The sequence below is a fragment of the Salvelinus fontinalis genome, chromosome 22 (genome assembly GCF_029448725.1).
Source record: "Salvelinus fontinalis isolate EN_2023a chromosome 22, ASM2944872v1, whole genome shotgun sequence".
Taxonomy (NCBI): domain Eukaryota; kingdom Metazoa; phylum Chordata; class Actinopteri; order Salmoniformes; family Salmonidae; genus Salvelinus; species Salvelinus fontinalis.
The window spans coordinates 8624161-8646395 of record NC_074686.1 but is presented as its reverse complement, the minus strand read 5'-3'; the positions used below and the strand labels follow the sequence as shown (position 1 = coordinate 8646395).

Here is a 22235-nt window from a genome sequence, read left to right as displayed (position 1 = left end):
GACATCTGTAGCATTGTGTTGTCTGACAAAACTGCACATTTTAGGGTGGCCTTTATTGTCCCCAACACAAGTTGCACCTGTGGTAATGATCATGCTTTTTAAATCAGCTTCTTGATATGCCACACCTGTCAGGTGGATGGATTATCTTGGCAAAGGGGTAAAGAAGAAATGCTGACTAAGAGATGTAATTAAATTTGTGCACCAAATTGAAGAGCGATAAGCTTTTAGTGTCAATGGAAAATTTGGGGAATCTTGTATTTCAGCTTATGAAACCAAGACGTTTATATTTTTATTCAGTGTACATTGAGCCAGACAGAATATGTGGGGATTTTCTTTAATCAACACCCACATAAAAAAATACTATAGTATACTGAAGCAATACGGCACAAAGGGGTGTGGTATATGGCCAATATACCACAAACCCCCGAGGTGCCTTATTGCTGTTAAAAACTGGTTACCAATGTAATTAGAACAGTAAAAAATAATGTTTTTTCATTACTGTGGTATACAGTCTGATATATCCCGGCTTTCAGCCAATCAGCATTCAGGGCTCGAATCACCCAGTTTATAATATGGTAAAAACACTCATATTTACTGTAGTGTTTTTGCTGACTTTACTGTCGTATTTACAGTTAACTTTAGTATTAATACTGTAGTAAAAGAACGGTAATATTTACTGTAGTATTTACTGTAGTGTTTTTGCTGGCAATACTATACTGCAGTATTTATTGTAGTGTTTTTGTTACTGTAGTATTTACTGTAGTGATTTTGCAGACATTACTATAGTGTTTTTTTATTATTTTTGACATAGAAGTAGAGTCTCCTTCAGGAAATCTACTGGAGAAATACCAAAATAACAAATTTTCCATAACATGTAGGTAGGTATGTACACTGCTCAAAAAAAATAAAGGGAACACTTAAACAACACAATGTAACTCCAAGTCAATCACACTTCTGTGAAATCAAACTGTCCACTTAGGAAGCAACACTGATTGACAATAAATTTCACATGCTGTTGTGCAAATGGAATAGACAAAAGGAAATAGTCAGAAATACTTTCAGTCCCCTGTAGTGCAGCAGTAAAGGCTTGTTATGTAACTAGTTCTAATATACCAAGGAAGAAGAAACCTCCCTCCAACTCGCCCCTGGCAACTAGTGCAAGGTGGCGTTAGCTGAAACACCAGCCTGCAATTGAGAGGGAAATCCTTGACACACCATACTCAAAAGATAATCATGTTAATACTGGAGAGGAAAAAAATGATGTCTAATAATGTTTTATATAAACATTTGTTTTTATTCTAAGGAATTCCATACTGTATGTGTAACAGTTGTCCTCCTCCTCTTCGTCCGAAGAGGAGGAGTAGGGATTGGACCAAAGCGTAGCGTTGTTATATGACATAATGATATTTATTAAAGTAAAAACGAAACACGAAGATACTTCAACAAACTACAAAACAAATAAACGATGTAGACAGACCTGAGCTAGAGAACTTACATAAACACGAAGAACGCATGAACAGGTACAGACTACACAAACGAACGAACAAACGAAACAGTCCCGTGTGGTGCACAGACACAAACACGGAAGACAACCACCCACAAACAAACAGTGTGAACAACCTACCTAAATATGGTTCTCAATCAGAGGAAACGTAAAACACCTGTCACTGATTGAGAACCATATCAGGCTAACTGACAATGAACCTAAACATAGAAACACATAACATAGAATGCCCACCCCAACTCACGCCCTGACCAACTAAACACATACAAAACAAGAGAAAACAGGTCAGGAACGTGACAGTATGTTTGATTTTTTTTTTTTATCTGGGGGGGAATTTGAGGAAATTCTCCCCCTACAGATTCGTGATGAGGAGAGGCGTACTGCAAGACCCGCTCCTTTCTCTTTTGCCTTGTGGTTTCTGTACAAACTCAAGGCTGTCTCTCACATGCAGGATATACTCTGGCAACACAACATCTTGGCAAACCACTGGGACAGGAAGGCAAATCTCTGATGTAAATTGGAATCTTAAAGACTTCACCAAATATATGTCTAGTAACACACAGAAATATTCAAACATTTACCAGGCATTTACTTAACTAGCATCTAACTGGATCTCACTCAGGACAGTCATGATATCAACTAACAGGTCAATGGATGTAATGCATGCCTATCATATGGCTATTCTACACAGTATACTATACTACTTACTTATTTTACCGCTAATATACTACACAGCTTATATGCTAAAGGTTTTGTAACCATTGTAATATTATTACAAAATGGTTAACCTCACCATCAATTTGCTTGCCTATACATTGTGTCAGATTAGTCTTGTAAAGTGCCTGTATCAACACCTTATCAAAGGGCTGGTTGATTTAAACGTTCAACATTTTTGAGCAGTCAACCCATTCAAATTTGAAACGATACCCGTGCGCCTGATCTACCCGTTTTATCACATACCATCACGTTGCTGCCCTCCATTAGTCTATTTCAGTCATCCTCTGCCTTTCCCTACCTCTGACCGTCTGTGTAATCCCCCTCTTTCTCCAGATTTCTCCTCCCCTCTCCAAGCCCCTCTCGCTCTCTTCTGCCTCTACACATCATGCACCTCGTACACACTTTCCCTCTCTCCCCCTTTCTCACCGCGTGTAACTCTACTCTGGGAGTTATATTTAGCACCGGTGGGACCCAACGTTCACCGCTGCACACCTCTTACTCTCTCGATCTCTCACTATCTGTCTGTCTGTCCGTCCCGCTGACCCTTAAGGACTTCTGTAAGGGGAGTTTGGTTCGTGTGGACGGACCGCGACACCTGAGCATGTTCGTCAAGTGGAAAGCGAGCGCGTTTATTATAAAAGTATATAGAGAGAAATCAACAAAAACGCCAGTGTCAGATTTGATCAACTCACTGCAAAACAGATTTAATCTCAAGGAACGTATCTGCTCGTAATCCTCATACCGGCTCTTTTTGTACTTCTCACAATGAAAACAAGTACCTGGACACACCTGTGAGATAGGTAGGGTGGATGAAAATCAGAGATAACAACATGAGAATAGATGAAGACTTCATGAGTGAGTTTTTTTGTAACAGCGTCAGGCTGTTACTGATAGTTTCGATAGATCAAATACATAACGGTCCTGTTAAGATTAATCACTGTTAGCGGTTGCAGGGCCCTCCACTGCACGTCGGGCCTGACAATACCCTTAACTGTATTCACAATTTTGCATGTCCTCAAGTGACAGCCTAATGGCACCAGAAGAGACAAATATAAGAAGCAATTGTAGTAGCAATAGTATTAGTAACAAATACGAATCTACCCATCTACTTTGCTAATCTGCGCTGTCTGCCTGCCTGCCTACCAGTCTGCTTTCGTCTGCCTATATGCAGGTCCGTCCATCTGCTAGTCCAGTTGTCCTACAGACACATGACATCTACAGCAATAGGTCACATGACGGGGAAGGTTGGACAGTGTTGTGTGTCACCGCTCTTATGTCAGTTAAAGTCAAATGTAATACACACGAAGGTCTTCGAAAATATCATCCAGTCTTACGGAGTATTAACCACATACATTCTCCGCATGTCTGTCAACAACTCTCCACATAACTCTCTATTGTGCCTGGCAATGGCATCTAGTTCAATTGGAATGGGAGGCCCCCTTGTGATCTCACTTCTTGATCCTCCACAGCACAATGACAAGGAGAACAGAAACAAACTCCCGCTCAAAAAAAGTGACACTTCTCAATATAGCCCTGCTCCCCGGGCGACAGTGTAAACACACGGTTATCACAGTCCACATGGCCTGTACTAACACACACAGGTCATACAGTACATGCGTACACTGGTGCGCACACAGACACACACAACCACCAGCATGTGAACACACAGGCTAACAGCCTATGACCTTAGCCAAAGGCCCACGGTATAGAACTACCCTGTTAAATACAATACGCCACACCAATTTCCAGCCGGTGTTTCTTACGAATCAAAAAAAAATATATACATACTGAAAGTCTAATGGTTTAAGTCCCTCCAGATGTTTTGGAACACTCTGGACCCCGGGGTCATCTTAGACTACGTGACGAGCGGAGATTAACAAATATATTCCACATGCACGATCGGGTTACCCCCTTCCCACACCACACTGCTGTAAACCTAGATTTATCTCCATGGATGAAATCCCACTTACATGCAAACACATTCCTCCCAGGTCTATCTGAGAGCATGGAGAGGCACTTACCACCGTACAATACCAAGGAGGTCGTTGAACAGCCATCTATTTCTACGTAAAAATGCATTATGTTTGTTGGTAATAAATGAAAGGAATTAAAAGGTGGAGAGGATAATGAACAGGTGGCTGAGAAAGCGAGAGAGCGAAAGAGCCAGACAGAGTTAAGACCCTGACGGAGACTGAAGGTGTGGGGTCCTCAGACACACAGACACCTGTTGCCACAGTCACGGACCTGCTAAGAGGTCTCCGGGACCACTGTTACCAGACAGTGTGTGTGCCCCCATGCTCCCTGTGCACAGACCGTAAAGAGCAGAGACGACCCGTTATGTCATGCAAGAGATTGTGCAAGATTAATGTCAGAGATAGAGACAGCCTGCTGCTGCGTAACGCAATATGAGAGCAAATGGAAAAAGATAAGAGGAGATAGGTAGTGAGAGAGAGAGACAGAAAGAGAGCGGAAGAGAGCGTGGGAGAAAGAACTGACCAGGGTCTGTTGGTATCTCAGAGCCTTCCTTTCCGACGCATCTGCGGCCATTGACACACTGTCACTGACCCAAAAATAAACCAGCTGTCTGTCTCAGCATTTCCAGCTCTGCGCCCGCGAGTGTGCGCAGGCACACACACACCAGAGACACACACACACAGAGAAAAACTCTCACGCTCTCACACAGTGTAAGCGAGCCCTTGCAGCAGATCTCCCCACCACTCGGATTGCCCACCTCTGTCCCGGTAAGCAGTGCGTGTAAACTAACAGATACCTCACACATCCCTAACCTCCCCTCTCTCTATCCCGCTCTCTCCCTCTATCATTAGATCTAGGCTAATGGCGTACCCACCCTGTTGCCTGGGGCAACCCCCTAAGACTTTGAGCACCTGTTAATTAGAATAGAGGTACAGCAGGTAAAATGGGAAAGACAGAAGGGGAAAGAGAGAGGTTCATTGTTGTGAGCGATGTTCCTCATTGGAGTTGGCACTGCAATATGATGAGGCCATAGCTATGGCACAGACTGTTCTTTTGGCTTCGTGGGTTTGGAGGGTTCAGCAAGGTTCAGCAACTGCTACTGTCTGGGCCAGCAACTCTACTGTACAGTATTGAACAGTACACTATATAGAGAGCAGATGAGAATTGAGAAAACAGATGTTGATATGCAGTGCCTGTCAAATAGAAAAACATCCGTAACTCTGAAAAATATATCTCCAAGAAGTTTAACGTGGCAATATGTAACTTTTTGGGCGACCCGATCCAAATTCACAGAGAAATGTGAGTTATAGATCCATCATTCTACTTGAAAGCAAGTCTAAGAAGCAGTAGATATGTTCTATGTGTGCTATTTCTATGCTTCCCGTTCTTAAGTTTTGTTTTTGAGTCTTTTTCTGGCGGTTTTGTACACCAGCTTCAAACAGCTGAAACAACACTATTTTTGGTTATGGAAAGTATATTTCTGAGCGGTTTAGATAGTGTACAGTAGAGAATCATTGTACCATCTTGTTTTGTCAAACTGAAATTAGAGTTTTAGCAACCATGTCACGTTCCTGACTTGTTTTCTGTTGTTTTTGTATGTGTTTAGTTGGTCAGGGCGTGAGTTGGGGTGGGCATTCTATGTTATGTGTTTCTATGTTGGGTTAAATGTGTTGCCTGATATGGTTCTCAATTAGAGGCAGGTGTTTGACGTTTCCTCTGATTGAGAACCATATTAAGTTAGGCTGTTCTCACTGTTTGTTTGTGGGTGATTGTCTTCCGTGTCTGTGTATGTCGCACCACACGGGGCTGTTTCGTTTTCGTTCGTGTATGTAGTCTGTTCCTGTTCGTGCGTTCTTCGTGTTATTATGTAAGTTCACATGTTCAGGTCTGTCTACGTCGTTTTCTTGTTTTGTAATTTTCAAAGTGTTTTTCGTGTTCGTCTTTAAATAAATCTTTATGTATTCATCACCAGCTGCGCCTTGGTCCGCTCCTTCACCACAAGATGGCCATTACAAACCAGGAAATGAGATTTTTGAATAGTGCAACTTTAAGGCAATACTGAACTTCATTAAAAACTTGATTATCTTGGCATTTGAAATTACATTTAAATGCCCAGAAAGGGGACAATTACATACTATGGTAGAGGTAGGGAAAGAACAGGGGTTTTCACATCACAAGATGTTTTCAGAGCATTTTAAAACAGCCCCTTCAGCGCTGATGTTTTGGGTGTTTAAAGTAACTGTTAAGTGAAAATCTCACTTTTAAAAGTTCATATTCTGTTCATAACTCATAGCCAAATAATGTTGTTGACTCATTCTACACTCGTATTCGTAGCCAAAGCATAAGTTGGAGATTTTTTATATACACTGCTCAAAAAAATAAAGGGAACACTAAAATAACACATCCTAGATCTGAATGAATGAAATATTCTTATTAAATACTTTTTTCTTTACATAGTTGAATGTGCTGACAACAAAATCACACAAAAATGATCAATGGAAATCAAATTTATCAACCCGTGGAGGTCTGGATTTGGAGTCACACTCAAAATTAAAGTGGAAAACCACACTACAGGCTGATCCAACTTTGATGTAACGTCCTTAAAACAAGTCAAAATGAGGCTCAGTAGTGTGTGTGGCCTCCACGTGCCTGTATGACCTCCCTACAACGCCTGGGCATGCGCCTGATGAGGTGGCGGATGGTCTCCTGAGGGATCTCCTCCCAGACCTGGACTAAAGCATCCGCCAACTCCTGGACAGTCTGTGGTGCAACGTGGAGTTGGTGGATGGAGCGAGACATGATGTCCCAGATGTGCTCAATTGGATTCAGGTCTGGGGAACGGGCGGGCCAGTCCATAGCATCAATGCCTTCCTCTTGCAGGAACTGCTGACACACTCCAGCCACATGAGGTCTAGCATTGTCTTGCATTAGGAGGAACCCAGGGCCAACCGCACCAGCATATGGTCTCACAAGGGGTCTGAGGATCTCATCTCGGTACCTAATGGGAGTCAGGCTAACTCTGGCGAGCACATGGAGGGCTGTGCGGCCCCCCAAAGAAATGCCACCTCACACCATGACTGACCCATCGCCAAACCGGTCATGCTGGAGGATGTTGCAGGCAGCAGAATGTTCTCCACGGGTCTCCAGACTCTGTCACGTCTGTCACATGTGCTCAGTGTGAACCTGCTTTCATCTGTGAAGAGCACAGGGCGCCTGTGGCGAATTTGCCAATCTTGGTGTTCTCTGGCAAATGCCAAACGTCCTGCACGGTGTTGGGCTGTAAGCACAACCCCCACCTGTGGACGTCGGGCCCTCATACCACCCTCATGGAGTCTGTTTCTGACCGTTTGAGCAGACACATGCACATTTGTGGCCTGCTGGAGGTCATTTTGCAGGGCTCTGGCAGTGCTCCTCCTTGCACAAAGGCGGAGGTAGCGGTTCTGCTGCTGGGTTGTTGCCCTCCTACGGCCTCCTCCACGTCTCCTGATGTACTGGCCTGTCTCCTGGTAGCGCCTCCATGCTCTGGACACTACGCTGACAGACACAGCAAACCTTCTTGCCACAGCTCGCATTGATGTGCCATCCTGGATGAGCTGCACTACCTGAGCCACTTGTGTGGGTTGTAGACTCCGTCTCATGCTACCACTAGAGTGAAAGCACCGCCAGCATTCAAAAGTGACCAAAACATCAGCCAGGAAGCATAGGAACTGAGAAGTGATCTGTGGTCACCACCTGCAGAACCACTCTTCTATTGGGGGTGTCTTGCGAATTGCCTATAATTTCCACCTGTTGTCTATTCCCTTTGCACAACAGCATGTGAAATGTATTGTCAATCAGTGTTACTTCCTAAGTGGACAGTTTGATTTCACAGAAGTGTGATTGACTTGAAGTTACATTGTGTTGTTTAAGTGTTCCCTTTATTTTTTTGAGCAGTGTGTTTTTTTTAAACACACTTCAAACATGTTTGAGGAAAGGTGTATGATGTCATACACCTGAGTTGGCCAACCAGCGGTCAACATGCATTACTATTTTTTTATGACGAATACGCCGACACCATTAACACAGAAAAGCTGCTTTTTAACAAACTTAATTAACATGTTTTGGAAAGAAAACTATTTCACTGATATTTTAAGTAATTAGTAGTCATATTTCATAGAAATATGCAAACACTGGACAGTTACTTTAACAGTTAACAGATGGACAGCAAGCAGTTTCCATGGGTGTTTTTCCGATGGTGTTGGAAAACTGGTGAGTGATTACAAAACACAAAAGAAACCCCAACATGCCATTGCAAAGCCACTCACCCTGTATACAGTACCATACCACTGTAAGGCAGGGCAAACTTCCCTTGCCTCATTCATGAGCTACAGTGACAGTGCACCAAAAGCCTAATAGTACCTAAGTTACTTTCCCAACACCCTCAGTGCCTTTGATTGTTAATAGGGGTGGATAGAGCAGTTTCACTTTGAGAAAAGTAATGGAAAATCCCAGGTGTTGACTGGCCACTTGGAGGCACTGTGAATCGACAACACCTTTGACCTTTGATGGACACCGGTGATTAGGAGGAGACTAAAATAGTTGTGAGGGCATTGCAAACCCACACACCGTAGCACTTTGCACAATAAAGGACACACACACCGAAAGTCTAAAAACAGAACTCACCGTGAAGAGGTGATAAGGTTGAGGAGGAAAAGGTGCAGCAAAGGGCAGGGCTAACCTGTGAGAGTTACAAAGCAGAGAAACATGAGGAAAGAAACACACAACAACAGAAGAGAGAGATTGACAGAGAGGCTGGGAAAGTGGGAGATGGCAAATATCACAAACTGGATTTATCACATGGGGATTATAATAGACGATTGTTAACATCAAACGTGATTATACTACTGCTTCTTATGAGGAGTTAAAATCAAACGTGAGTATACTACTGCTTCTTATGAGGAGCTAATATCAAACGTGAGTATACTACTGCTTCTTATGAGGAGCTAATATCAAACGTGATTATACTACTGCTTCTTATGAGGAGCTAATATCAAACGTGAGTATACTACTGCTTCTTATGAGGAGCTAATATCAAACGTGATTATACTACTGCTTCTTATGAGGAGCTAATATCAAACGTGAGTATACTACTGCTTCTTATGAGGAGTTAATATCAAACGTGAGTATACTACTGCTTCTTATGAGGAGCTAATACCAAACGTGAGTATACTACTGCTTCTTATGGAGGAGCTAATATCAAACGTGAGTATACTACTGCTTCTTATGAGGAGCTAATATCAAACGTGAGTATACTACTGCTTCTTATGAGGAGCAAATATCAAACATGAGTATACTACTGCTTCTTATGAGGAGCTAATACCAAACGTGAGTATACTACTGCTTCTTATGAGGAGCAAATATCAAACATGAGTATACTACTGCTTCTTATGAGGAGCTCATATCAAAACGTGATAATACTACTGCTTCCTATGAGGAGCTTTGGATGCTGAGGACATAATACCATTACACAATAAATGAGAATCAGCCTTACACGGGGAGCATGCCACGTAGGTTGCCACAATAAAATGTGTGACGAAATGTACATTTACGGTTAAAATAAAGGGTAAAATACATTGTCGGCTAAAATACAAGGTCCAATATATTGAAACCGAAAAGTTTCATGTTTTGTATTATGTGCTGTGTATGTGTGTGTGTGTGTGTGTGTGTGTGTGGGGGTTGTGTGCGAGAAATGCATGTCAAAGAGAAATGCAGCCAGGCTGGTTGAGTGACACACATACTTGTAAAGAGGTGAGGGAGGGGAAAACGGAGAAATGCTGTCCGAATGTGCTTCCTAACAACACTATGTGGAGGAGTGTACTGTGACCGCGACTCGTTATAGTTACCTGAGGACAGTGACAGAAACAGGTGACAAAACACACCCTAAGCCTATATATAACTTGCTATAACCACATCCAGGTAGACAGTACTAGAGTCAGGTGACTTTCAAGTGTTGACTTCACTTTTCCTTGGATTTATCCTTCATCTAGACAGGTTGTGACCTGAAATAAAGTAAGGTGAGAAGGACATAGCATGCCTAACCAATTTGTTTCTACCATTGTCAACTTGTCGTCTTGTATGATAATTTGGCAAGACAATGATAACATTGTTGAGTAAATACAGGTCCCCCAAGCTAGGCAGCCATGTTGTAAGTAAAGGATGTTATTATAGTATTATAATCCTAAATATGGCTGCATAAACAACACAACTGGTTCTTAAGGTGACAGTGTATTTGATCAATTTTGCCATTTTGAACATTTACATTTTACATTTGCACAGCAGTAAATCTATCCTCAAGCAAGAGGAAAGAGAATTGGCCCAATCTCTGTTGTCTCAAGTTGATTCAAATTGTAGTTCCATCTAAGAAACAAATGTCCAGGGAACTGTCAATGGGACCTCTACTTGTTCCATACAACCGGCTGTTGTTTTATCTCTGTGGTGACAAACGAAAACAGGGGATGCATCTGAAATGTCACCCTATTCACTATGTAGTGGGGCCCATAGGGCTCTGGTCAAAAGTAGTGCACTATATAGGGCATATAGTGCCAAGACACACAGTCTCTTCCTACTATAGCCCCTAATAATTACTTGTCACATTGACCTGCCCTGAACCTGCCTACTAAATTAGGAAGAGGTTATCAACGATAGCATTTTTCAAATGTCATGCCCAAATCATATGGAAATAACTTCAAACAGCAGTGTCATCAGAGAATGAATAGTGACCAATTAAAGTCAGACTGTGTGATGAGACTTAAAAATGGTGTAGTTGAATGTAACATACTGTACTGTACCCAAGCCTAAATACCACCAATGATGCAGCACCAATGCCCCGGTGTCATGTAAAAAAATCTTCCCAGCGTGAAATAGTTTCCAATTGTTCTGATCGTGTGCTGATTGTGACGTCATGCTGTTCAATTTCAGAACTATTTCACGCTGGGAAGATTTTTTACAGCATGATGTCACAATCAGAACTATTCCACGCTGGGAAGATTTTTTTACAGCATGATGTCACAATCAGAACTATTCCACACTGGGAAGATTTTTTTACAGCATGATGTCACAATCAGAACTATTCCACGCTGGGAAGATTTTTTTACAGCATGATGTCACAATCAGAACTATTCCACACTGGGAAGATTTTTTTACAGCATGATGTCACAATCAGAACTATTCCACGCTGGGAAGATTTTTTTACAGCATGATGTCACAATCAGAACTATTCCACACTGGGAAGATTTTTTTACAGCATGATGTCACAATCAGAACTATTCCACACTGGGAAGATTTTTTTACAGCATGACGTCACAATCAGAACTATTCCACGCTGGGAAGATTTTTTTACAGCATGATGTCACAATCAGAACTATTCCACACTGGGAAGATTTTTTTACAGCATGATGTCACAATCAGAACTATTCCACGCTGGGAAGATTTTTTTACAGCATGACGTCACAATCAGAACTATTCCACGCTGGGAAGATTTTTTACAGCATGACGTCACAATCAGAACTATTCCACACTGGGAAGATTTTTTACAGCATGACGTCACAATCAGAACTATTCCACGCTGGGAAGATTTTTTACAGCATGATGTCACAATCAGAACTATTCCACGCTGGGAAGATTTTTTACATCACCCAGCATGCCCAACCCATTCAGGGTTTTACGTGATTAGGACACATCCCAAATGCCAAGCGTGGTATAACACTAACCTTGCCATATTGTGCGCCTCCTGCAGTCAGTGTGATTATACTATAGCCATAGTCACACTACTGCATCTTAAATTGCCTCAGCATCAGATCTACCCAGATACCATAGTTACTTGGGATTCCAATATCTAGAGTTAATCTAGGTTATTCATTCAGAAAGCCATCTCTCTGAGATTACATCAATTATACTAGCACAGTCAAAACATATGTACACAGAATAACAAAAACATGTACCAGGGTTCACAATAATCACATGGTCATCATTATCGATTGGGGGAAAAAGTGCAAGACATGAGAATTGTATGACACTAGTACAAGTGTACAGTCTTTTTCCTTTTCCTAAAGTAGACATTGACTAACCTATATCAGGGGTACTAAACTCTTACCCTACGAGGTCCGGAGCCTGCTGGTTTTCTGTTCTACCTGATAATCAATTGCATACCCCTGGTGTCCCAGGTCTAAATCAGTCCCTGATTAGAGGGAAAGAATGAAAAAATGCAGTGGAATCAACTTTGAGACGGAGAAAATGGACTCCAGATGTCTTTATGTGTCTTGTGTGACAGTCGAAGGTGTTGAATACTCCATGCTGTGTCGCTACAGCCGAGGGCTTTATGAGGCTGCTGAACGGTGGTAATCTAATGATGATATCTGTGTGTTTGCTCGCTCCCACTCCTCAGGATGTCGTCCTACTCTGATGCTGATAATCAGTGTCAACCGGGGGACACCATCTGTGGTAAGTGCTCCTCTCTCATGATCCCTTTTCTCTACTTCTCCTGTGTCGCCTTGTCTTGCACCTTCTACAACTTACACCCACTAGCTGTTGGGTCTCCAAGCCAAAGGTATTGACTAGAAACACTCCATGAACTCCATGGACTCTTTAGATTCGATAGAGCAGTGTTTCCCCACCCTGGTCTTCCAGTATCCTCAACAGTACACATTTGTATTGTGACCCTGGACAAGCACACCTGATTCAACGTGTCAACTAATCATCAAGCCCTCAATAAGGTGTTTGTCCAGGGTTACAACAAAAATGTGTAGTGATGTGGATACTCGAGGACCAGGGTTGGGAAACACTGCGATAGACAATGAAATGGAAATAATAAGGAAATGTTTAACCAGGTTCATTTAGCTGTCCACTGATATATTCCTGGGCCGTTTTGCTGATCTTCCCACCAGTGTAAAAAGTGGGCTTTAACATTCTGTCACAAACTGGTTGTCTATTTACTGAGATTCTATTTGTGCTGACATGTGATCGACATCACAGTCATTTTTTTTTTACACAAGATCTTTGTGTTTTAACCAAACATACATTTCAAGGGGTATGCTATGTAAAGATAATTTGTCAAATTGAATAAATATGGCAATCTGGAGACTTGTTCCCTTTCCCAGCCTTTACCAAACAGAGATGTAGCAAAGGAGCTGCAACCAACACGATGAAGCCACTTCCAACAGTCTAGAAAACATTTTGGATACATAAAACACTACATAGATAGCATCAGACCTGTGAAATATGGATTAGAGGCACTGGGATTTATTAGGTACCAAACGAATATAAAACAAAAAGAAAACAACTTAGATTTGTCCAATAAGAAACACAAATTTTCCACTGTGTGCCCTAATAAAACACTATACAATATTTTTTGATCCGTTATACAGAGATAACAGAAATGTGTTGCATTTGCTGTCACAGTACTCATATCCAGCATGCCCATAAGACAGGCTGGGAACAGCACAGGGTTTGCCGCGTTGTCCGGTACATTGTCAATCTACAGAGCAACACAGGTTAGGGGAAAGATGGTTCAGACTCTCCAGAAGATTTTAAGCAACAAGAAGAATGAATAAAAACCAGACTGTTAGCTTAACAATTGGCTTTAAGCATTCCAGTTACTTTGGCTGGCGCACTGTAGGTAGACTTAGCCAAACAATCAAGGTGTGGCGCAAACATGTTGTACCACAATCTACACTTTTTTCAGTATGCTATTTCCATTGCACTTAAAGGCCCAGTGCAGTCAAACTAGATTTTCCAGTGCTTTAAAAATATATTTGCACACTACGAGGTTAGAATAATATTGTGAAAATGATGATAATGCCCTTTTAGTGTAAGAGCTGTTTGAAAAGACTGCCTGAAATTTCAGCCTGTTTTGGTGGGATGGAGTTTTGGCCTGCCTGGTCACTTCACCAGGTGGTAAATTATTTAATTGACCAATAAGAGTTCCAAACCTCTCTGCCAAACCTCTCTTCCCTCTCCACTCAGACCATTCCCAGACAGTCCAAGCAAAATTCTTGCTTGAGAAATTGCTCTTTACTAAAAAGGTATTTTTGTTGCTTTTTGACCATTTTTAATTGAAAACAATCATAGTAAGTTACTTAATTGTTACCCAGAAACGATTTGATATAAAACCCACTGCATTTGGACCTTTAAATGAAGGCAGTGTACATATTGTAAGTAGCTTACAAAATAAGATGATATGAATGAGGAGCACGAAATCACCCCTGACAAACAGTAATTACGTGTCTGAAATACAGTACCAGTCAAAAGTTTGGACACACCTACTCATTCCAGGGGTGTTCTTTATTTTTACTATTTTCTACACTGTAGAATAATAGTGAAGACATCAAAACTATTAAATAACACATATAGAATCATGTAGTAACCAAAAAAGTGTTAAAGAAATCAAAATCTATTTTATATTTGAGATTCTTCGAAACCCTTGAATGAGTAGGTGTGGCCAAACTTTTGACTGGTACTGTATTTCAGACACGTAATTACTGTTTGTCAGGGGTGATTTCGTGCCCCTCATTCATATCATCTTATTTCCTATTGGCATGTACTGTTCTTGCTACTTCAAGTGTATCCTACTCATGTTTCTGACTATCAAAACAAATGCCAGACCACACCTGCTTGCTTTTAAATGGCATGTACGATAGTGTTGACAGAGACATTACAGAACACAAAGATCACCATTTCAGGGAGACAGACATAAAGAATAGTATTGAAAAATAAGCTTCTTCATAGTCATCCTCAACCATTTCCATTCTATACTTCTTTGGTTCTTATTCACTCTATTGTTGCCCAATGTGATTCTGAAATGTTGACCATTTGCAGCACAGGGTCATCTGTAACAGGTTAGTCGTTAAGTGCCTTGTCAAAGTGCCCAACGGTAGTAATACTCTAACTCTGATATTGATCTCTCTCGCTCTCTGTCTCTCAGAGATCACAGTGTACAAACAGGAAGTCATCATCGTGCCCATCCTGCTCCTTGCGAGCTTCCTGGTCACTCTGCTAATCGTTCTCCTGATGAGGTGCTGCCCTGGAAAGGGAATCCGCGGACGACCCAGCGTAATCGTAGCCCGACCACACAGTACCAGAAGGTTGAGCAGACACACACAGAGGCAAAGTGCCAGACAGAACCTACAGGGCATTGAGGGTAAGTTGGTGTGCACATTGATGTAATGCCAATGAGCTTGACTGATGAGTCAGCATACTTTTATCTTCCCACTCTGTACAAGTCTTTCTAGACAGATGGGTTGCTTCCGGCAATGTATTGACGCTCCAGCTCAATACGTCTTCACAAGTTGTGTTGTCAGTCGGGACAGAGAGGATGAGTCAGAAATGGGATGCGTGTCATCGAAATGTCATAGAGAAGCCAACATCCTGCCAAGATCTTGTGTCCTTGTTGCCTCATTTCAACATGGAAATGTGGGTAATATTTGGTTGAGACGTTGATCAATGAGATTCATCTTTATTCACCCAATCAAAAAGACAAAGAAGTTTGTTGAATCCCCAATGTGTTATCACTATGCTTTCAACCATCTAAAAAGGTATGGCCAAATTCCAATGGAAAAACAATGTCAGATTTATTTGGTTTAGTTGTCATCTAAATGTGTCTAAATCCCTGCACTTTCAACCATTTAAAAACAGAACAAAGTTCAAATGGGAATACAATGTCAGATATTTTGCATTTATACAACAACTTAATGTCTTTTCACTGTGCTTCATCTAATGGCACAACCAAATGACCTGGATTGCAGTTAAGATTACATTCAAATACAATAGTGCAAGTGATCAATGCTGCGCAAGATTCTTCACAGATTATTATAGATCTCCACAGACCTGCGAGTTTGGCATGCTATCTTGAACATGCACACTTTCTATCCTTTCATTAGAAGACATTTATAGGCTAACTTCAAAATGTGGCCATGGATGTGTTACTCATTTTAAGGTTGAATAAATACTGTTACATTACGTTGTCAGATCGTGTATTACAAAAGTAATATTGAGTTGTGTTTGGTTGACAATGCAGCCAAATATCAACATTTTAAAGGATTTCTAAAGCTTGCATAGTTTCATCTGAGCCACTGGTTTAATCCTATTCTTGAACTTTTTTATTTTTGCTTTAGTTAGAGATGTGAATCCAACATTTCAATCAATCAAATGTATTTCTAAAGCCCTTTTTACATCAGCAGATGTCACAAAGTGCTTATACAGAAACCCAGCCTAAAACCCCAAACAGCAAGCAATGCAGATGTAGAAGCACGGTGGCTAGGGAAAAACTCCTTAGAAAGGCAGAAACCTAGGAAGAAACCTAGAGAGGAACCAATATCTGAGGGGTGGCCAGACTTCTCTGGCTGTGTCGGGTAGAGATTATATGCGTACGTGGCCGTACATGGTCGTAGAGGGTGCAACAGGTCAGCACCTCAGGTGTAAATGTCATTTGGCTTTTCATAGCCGAGCATTAAGAGATCGTAACATTATTTGTTAACTTGTCGACTATTTAATAGGCTATTTACTGTATTGTGAAAATTTAATTGTGTATCAAATATCAACATTTGAAGGAGATGTATTGTGTCTTTTGTGCTAGTGATTTGGCTTCACCTCTCCACCTCAACCAAGAGTCAAAGTTATTTTCTACTTTAAAAAGCTTACATTGGCATAGACTGATTTTTGTTTTATAATGCATGAGTTGCATCTCTTGGTCTGAGGAATTTCATATATATCATTTGATATATGCGTAATACCCATCTGTTTACCTGCAGCTCCTCCTGAGCTGAACCCACTGGAGCATGAGGTGTTACCGATGAGCACTCCGACCCGGCGTGACGCCCCAGACACCTTTTCTGCAGTACCGGAGATGCCCAGAGAGGGGCAGCATGGCTCTTTCAACCTAGTCACTCCGCTGCCCCTGTCCTTCTTTGTCAAACCGAACGACTCTGTCACCCTCTACCGGGCAAGGATGGACAACAGAGATGTGATTCTACGGACACTTAAAGGTAACATTCTTTGATATACATTGGAGTTATAAAGTAGACGCTCCCATCCAGAGACTGACAGTCAGTGTATTGTAAGACCTTCAGGCTTATGAGAATAAAACCTGACATTTTGGGGATGTTACCTGGTCTTGGTGTCACTATGACATCTTGATTCGATATTCAAATCAACAGACCTAGGCCAACCCATAAGAAAAATGACTACATTTCCCTTCAGTAGCCTACTGCCAGATGTAGAAGGCCTACTGCCAGACACATTCGGTGTGTTTGAGGGGATCAGTTTAAGCAAAGCGAGGCACAAAATCACTAATCTTGATAACATATTGAGTAGTTATGAGGGATGTTAGGTAATTTGTAGATCAGTGATTCTACGCAGTCCAACTGCACTGTAGTAAATCTCAACATGCACCTTTTCTCCCCCAGAGACAGCTGATGCCAGCGAGCGCCAGTCCTTCCTGGGCTTTGCCTCCTTCCTGTCTGAGCTGGGGACCCACTCCTTCCTGCCTTGTCTGATAGGCGTGCTCTCCCTACGTACCCCCCACATCACCGTGATGGAGGAACTGGAGCACAGGGACCTGCTGGGGTTCCTATGGAGGTGTCGGCAGGTATGGTACTCCCATAGAGATGGATAGAGGACTTTATATTTATGACCACATGGGCAGCGCCATTGAGGCTACGACCCATAGGAATCCCCACCCAGTTGACTACTTTAAAATGGGTGAAGCATGGTGGAAGCCCTCAATGGCAATGTCCATGCTAAAATGGCTTATATACATCTCTATGGGTACTCCTACATTGCCAAATAGCTGGGGATGTTCAACAGGGAGAACACTGTATAAAACAAGAGTGAAACGAAGAGGTAGCCTACTTGAACTTGTCCGAAGAAAGATTGTTTCACCAAAACGTTTTCCTACAGACTGGAGTATACTGAACATGATGATGTGTTAGGGACGGGTCATAGCCAGAGATCTGCCTTGCACAACTTTTACTTAAATCGTGAATTGTCGCCAGGTATGCCTGAACATTCGAGTTGTACGTGGATCTCAAGAGGTTGAGCAAACACTCTGTAATCATATAGACTACAGTGAATATGGACATGACCATGAGTGATAGTGTGAATGGAGACTCACAGTGCTGTTTCTTGGCAGGACACAGGTGGGGAGTCCCCATGCGACATCACAGAGAAGCGTATCTTCACCATGGGAGGACAAGTGGCTTCTGCTCTGGTTGGTCTCTCTCTATCTCGCTCTCCTTTCCATCCATCTCTGTCCGTATGTCTACAATTGAAAATGATAGTTCAAGTTGTGTGCATATGTCATGAAAATGTCGATCTGACGATTCCATCATTCTTATTCAGAACTGTGTAAGCACTTAGTGACAACTGCTGATGTAAAAGGGTTAATGCATGCATATCATTTTAATTTATAAGTAGGGCCAATAGATTTACCTCATCAAGTTGTGTGTTTAGGAAAAACTCCTGGCCTTACCTACTTGATTCGTCTGTATGAATGGCTTTTACATGCTTGAATGTTCCATAGCCATTGTAAAACACAGCATCCTCTCTATTTGTGCATTCAGGAATACCTGCATGGTCAGAGCTGTATCCATGGCAACGTCGGAGCTCGGAGCGTGTTGGTTGGCAGAGACCTGACGGCTAAACTGTGGGGATTGGGTCCAGCATACCGCAGGAAAACACAAGCAGGAACTCCAGGAGAGCTGGAGAACACTGAGACGAGGAAGTGGCAGGCTCCAGAAGTATTGGCCAGGAGACTTGTCAGTCAAAGCAGTGACGTGTAAGTCGCCAATCTGATTGGACATATAGTATGAAAAAGTCATGAGACTTTGAACTTTGACAGTGATCTCTCCAAACATCCTTTTTTGCAGCTGGTCTTTTGGTATCCTGCTCCATGAAATGGTGACACTCGGTAAATGCTTTTCTAAATAAATAATCTATCATTACTGGTCTGTTGAACTGTTACAACCATCACAAACTTTTATCCCACGGATATCATGTTAATCATGTATACGCACCCTAATAATCTAATTTATTCCTCCACTTTGTAGGTGACCCACCATTCCCTAAAGTCATGGCCGGTGATCTTCTCCAATACCTCCAGAGAGGAAAGACCCAGAAGAGACCAGCTAATTGTTCTAACTCACTGTAAGCGACCACATTAAGTAATAATCCGTTAATAAGGACCTAGTATACCACAGAAAACATATAACAGTACTAGTTCTTAGACATTGGTAGAAGTGGCCACAATGATCCCCACAAAACCAGTTAAAATTAGTTACAAAAGCTACTGTACCCTTTTCAGGTATTCCATAATCAAGTCCTGTGGCCAGTTCGCTCCACACGAGCGCCCTGCATTGGCTGAGGTGATCCGGAAGCTTCAATCAGGAGAGAAGAGTGCCAACAATAGGCCAGTTCTTCGAGTGCCTGGGCCACTGGACATTGAGAAGTACCTGCATGAGGCGGGATATGGAGAGGCCCACAATTACACTGTTCTCTGATTGGCTCCTGGGCTTCTTGTTTAAATCAAGGTCTTAAATTCAGTGTCGCTTTTTCACATTATCGTGAAGACTGCTGGAAGAGCGTTTCAAATGTCAAAATACCAGATCTGGTTTTTCTTTAGGTGCCATACTATCCTCAACACAATGTGAGAGACTGAAGAAACACTCAGGTATCAGAACATAACTATACTGAAAAAAATATATAAACGCAACATGCTACAATTTCAACCATTTTACTGAGTTACAGTTCATATAAGGAAATCAGTCTATTGAAATTAATTAATTAGGCCCTAATCTATGGATTTCACATCACTTGGCAAGGGGCACAGCCATGGATGGGCCTGGGAGGGCATAGGACCACCCACTAGGGAGCCAGGCCCAGCCAATCATAATGAGTTTTTCCCCATAGAAGGGCTTTATTACAGACAGAAATAATCCTCAGTTTCATCAGCTGTCTGGTCTCAGATGATCCCGCAGGTGAACAGGCCAGATGTGGAGGTCCTGGGCTGGCGTGGGTACACGTGGCCTGCAGTTGTGAGGCCGTTTGGACTTACTGCCAAATTCTCTAAAACTACATTGGAGGTGGTTTATGGTAGAGAAATTAACATTAAATGATCTGACAACAGCTCTGGTGGACATTCCTGCAGTCAGCATGCCAATTGCACGTGCCCTTAGAACTTGAGACATCTGTGTTGTGACAAAACTGCACATTTATAGTGCCATTTTATTGTCCCCGTCACAAGGTGCACCTGTGTAATGATCATAATGTTTAATCAGCTTCTTGATATGCCACATCTGTCAGGTGGATGGATTATCTTGGAAAATGAGAAATGCTCACTAACAGGGATGTAAACAAATGTATATTTTTGTTCAGTGTATATACAAAACAACCTGCTTTTTCCATGACAGACTGACCAGGTGAATCCAGGTGAACGCTATGATCTTTGATGTCAATTGTTAAATCCACTTCAATCAGTGTAGATGATGGGGGAGACAAGTCAAAGAAGGTTAAAGAAGGATGTTTAAGCCTTGAGACAATTTAGATATCGATTGTGTATGAGTGTCATTCAGAGGGTGAATAGGCAAGACACAAAATGTAAGTGCCTTTGAATGGGGTATCGTAGTAGGTGCTAGACGCACTGGTTTGTGTCAAGAATGGCAATGCTGGGCCTCCAGAGTGGCGCAGTGGTCTAAGGCACTGCAGTGTTAGCTGTGCCACTAGAGCTCCTGGTTCAAGTCCAGGCTCTGTCGCAGCCGGCCGCGACCGGGAGACCCATGGGGCGGTGCACAATTGGCCCAGCGTCGTCCGGGTTAGGGGAGGGTTTGGCCGGCAGGGATGTCCTTGTCCCATTGCACACTAGCAACTCCTGTGGTGGGCCAGGCGCAGTGCATGCTGACACGGATGCCAGGTGCACGGTTTTTCCTCTGACACATTGGTGCGGCTGGCTTCCGGGTTAAGTGAGCATTGTGTCAAGAAGCAGTGTGGCTTGGTTGGGTTGTGTTTTGGTGGACGCACGGTAAGGAAGTTGCCGTGATGAGACAAGACTGTAACTACCAATTGGATACCACAAAAAAGGGGTAAAAGATTTTTTTAAGATTACAAAAAAATAAAAGAACGACAAAGCTGCTGGGTTTTTCATGCTCAACAGTTTCCCTTTGTGTATCAATAATGGTCAACCCCCCAAAGGACATCCAGCCAACTTGACACAACTGTGGGAAGCTTGGGGTCAACATCCTTGTGGAACGCTTTCGGAACTTTGTAGAGTTAATGACCCGACGAATTGAGGCTGTTCTGAGGGAAAAAGGTGTGGGTGCAACTCAATATTAGGAAGGTGTTCCTAATGTTTGGTATATTCAGTGTATGTATGTATATATATTTATCCACTGTCTATATACTGAATATCTATGTGGCTCCAACAGAAAACCAAATGAACCTTCCCTGCAGGCTACAATGCCGGTGTCTTCCAAAGCCCTACTTGGGTCTCTATCCCACACTAGCAGATATATAATTCTACTTGTAAACTGTGGCCACTCACACTTTATCCGTTTAAACAACCACTGTGCCATCAGTCTGCCATTTAATCAAATATAAATTTCTCATCATAAAATCTAGCCCAGCAGGGAAGGTTAGTTAAAGGGAAAAATCCACCAAAACAATCTTTTGGTATTTTCCCCTCCCCCATTAGTCCACATTTAATACAGTCCCAATATGTTTTGCATGTCAGCAGTTTCGAAGATATTAAAGTGTCACCAGCCACATCCTCATGATGATGTATCGTACATGTATATCACTTGATTTTCCCTTTAAGGTATGTCGTACCACAAAGCAAAGTGATCCTTTATTTTCTTAGTTGAGCTGGGATCCCTGCCTAACAAATATGCCTTAACAAACTCAGAAGTCTTAACCAGCCATAGGACTGTCACGTAAAGAGCACTACTAGCGATTACACATAAGTTCAGTCTACACAACACTCATCACTTCAGTTGCAAAATAAAAGCACTACCACTTCTGC

The 22235-nt window shown here is 42.2% G+C and overlaps 2 protein-coding genes across 2 annotated transcripts in view; one reads left to right on the top strand and one right to left on the bottom strand.

Moving 5' to 3' along the window:
- The window catches only part of LOC129819702 (chloride channel protein 1-like), a 34217-nt gene extending 29345 nt beyond the window's left edge, over nucleotides 1-4872 (bottom strand). Inside the window, exon 1 of the mRNA XM_055876205.1 lies at nucleotides 4718-4872. Coding sequence (XP_055732180.1) covers nucleotides 4718-4768 — 51 coding nt within the window. The 5' untranslated portion in view covers nucleotides 4769-4872. The remainder of the gene's footprint in view (nucleotides 1-4717) is intronic.
- A 6269-nt stretch (nucleotides 4873-11141) lies between these two features.
- On the top strand, nucleotides 11142-22234 carry LOC129819700 (tyrosine-protein kinase STYK1-like). Its single transcript, XM_055876196.1, has 9 exons — nucleotides 11142-12673; nucleotides 15153-15368; nucleotides 16978-17211; nucleotides 17632-17813; nucleotides 18357-18434; nucleotides 18787-19001; nucleotides 19093-19133; nucleotides 19273-19369; nucleotides 19527-22234. Exons 1-9 carry the CDS (start codon nucleotides 12619-12621, stop codon nucleotides 19720-19722), a joined length of 1314 nt encoding a protein of 437 aa, XP_055732171.1. The 5' UTR covers nucleotides 11142-12618; the 3' UTR covers nucleotides 19723-22234.
- The last annotated feature ends 1 nt before the right edge of the window (nucleotide 22235 follows it).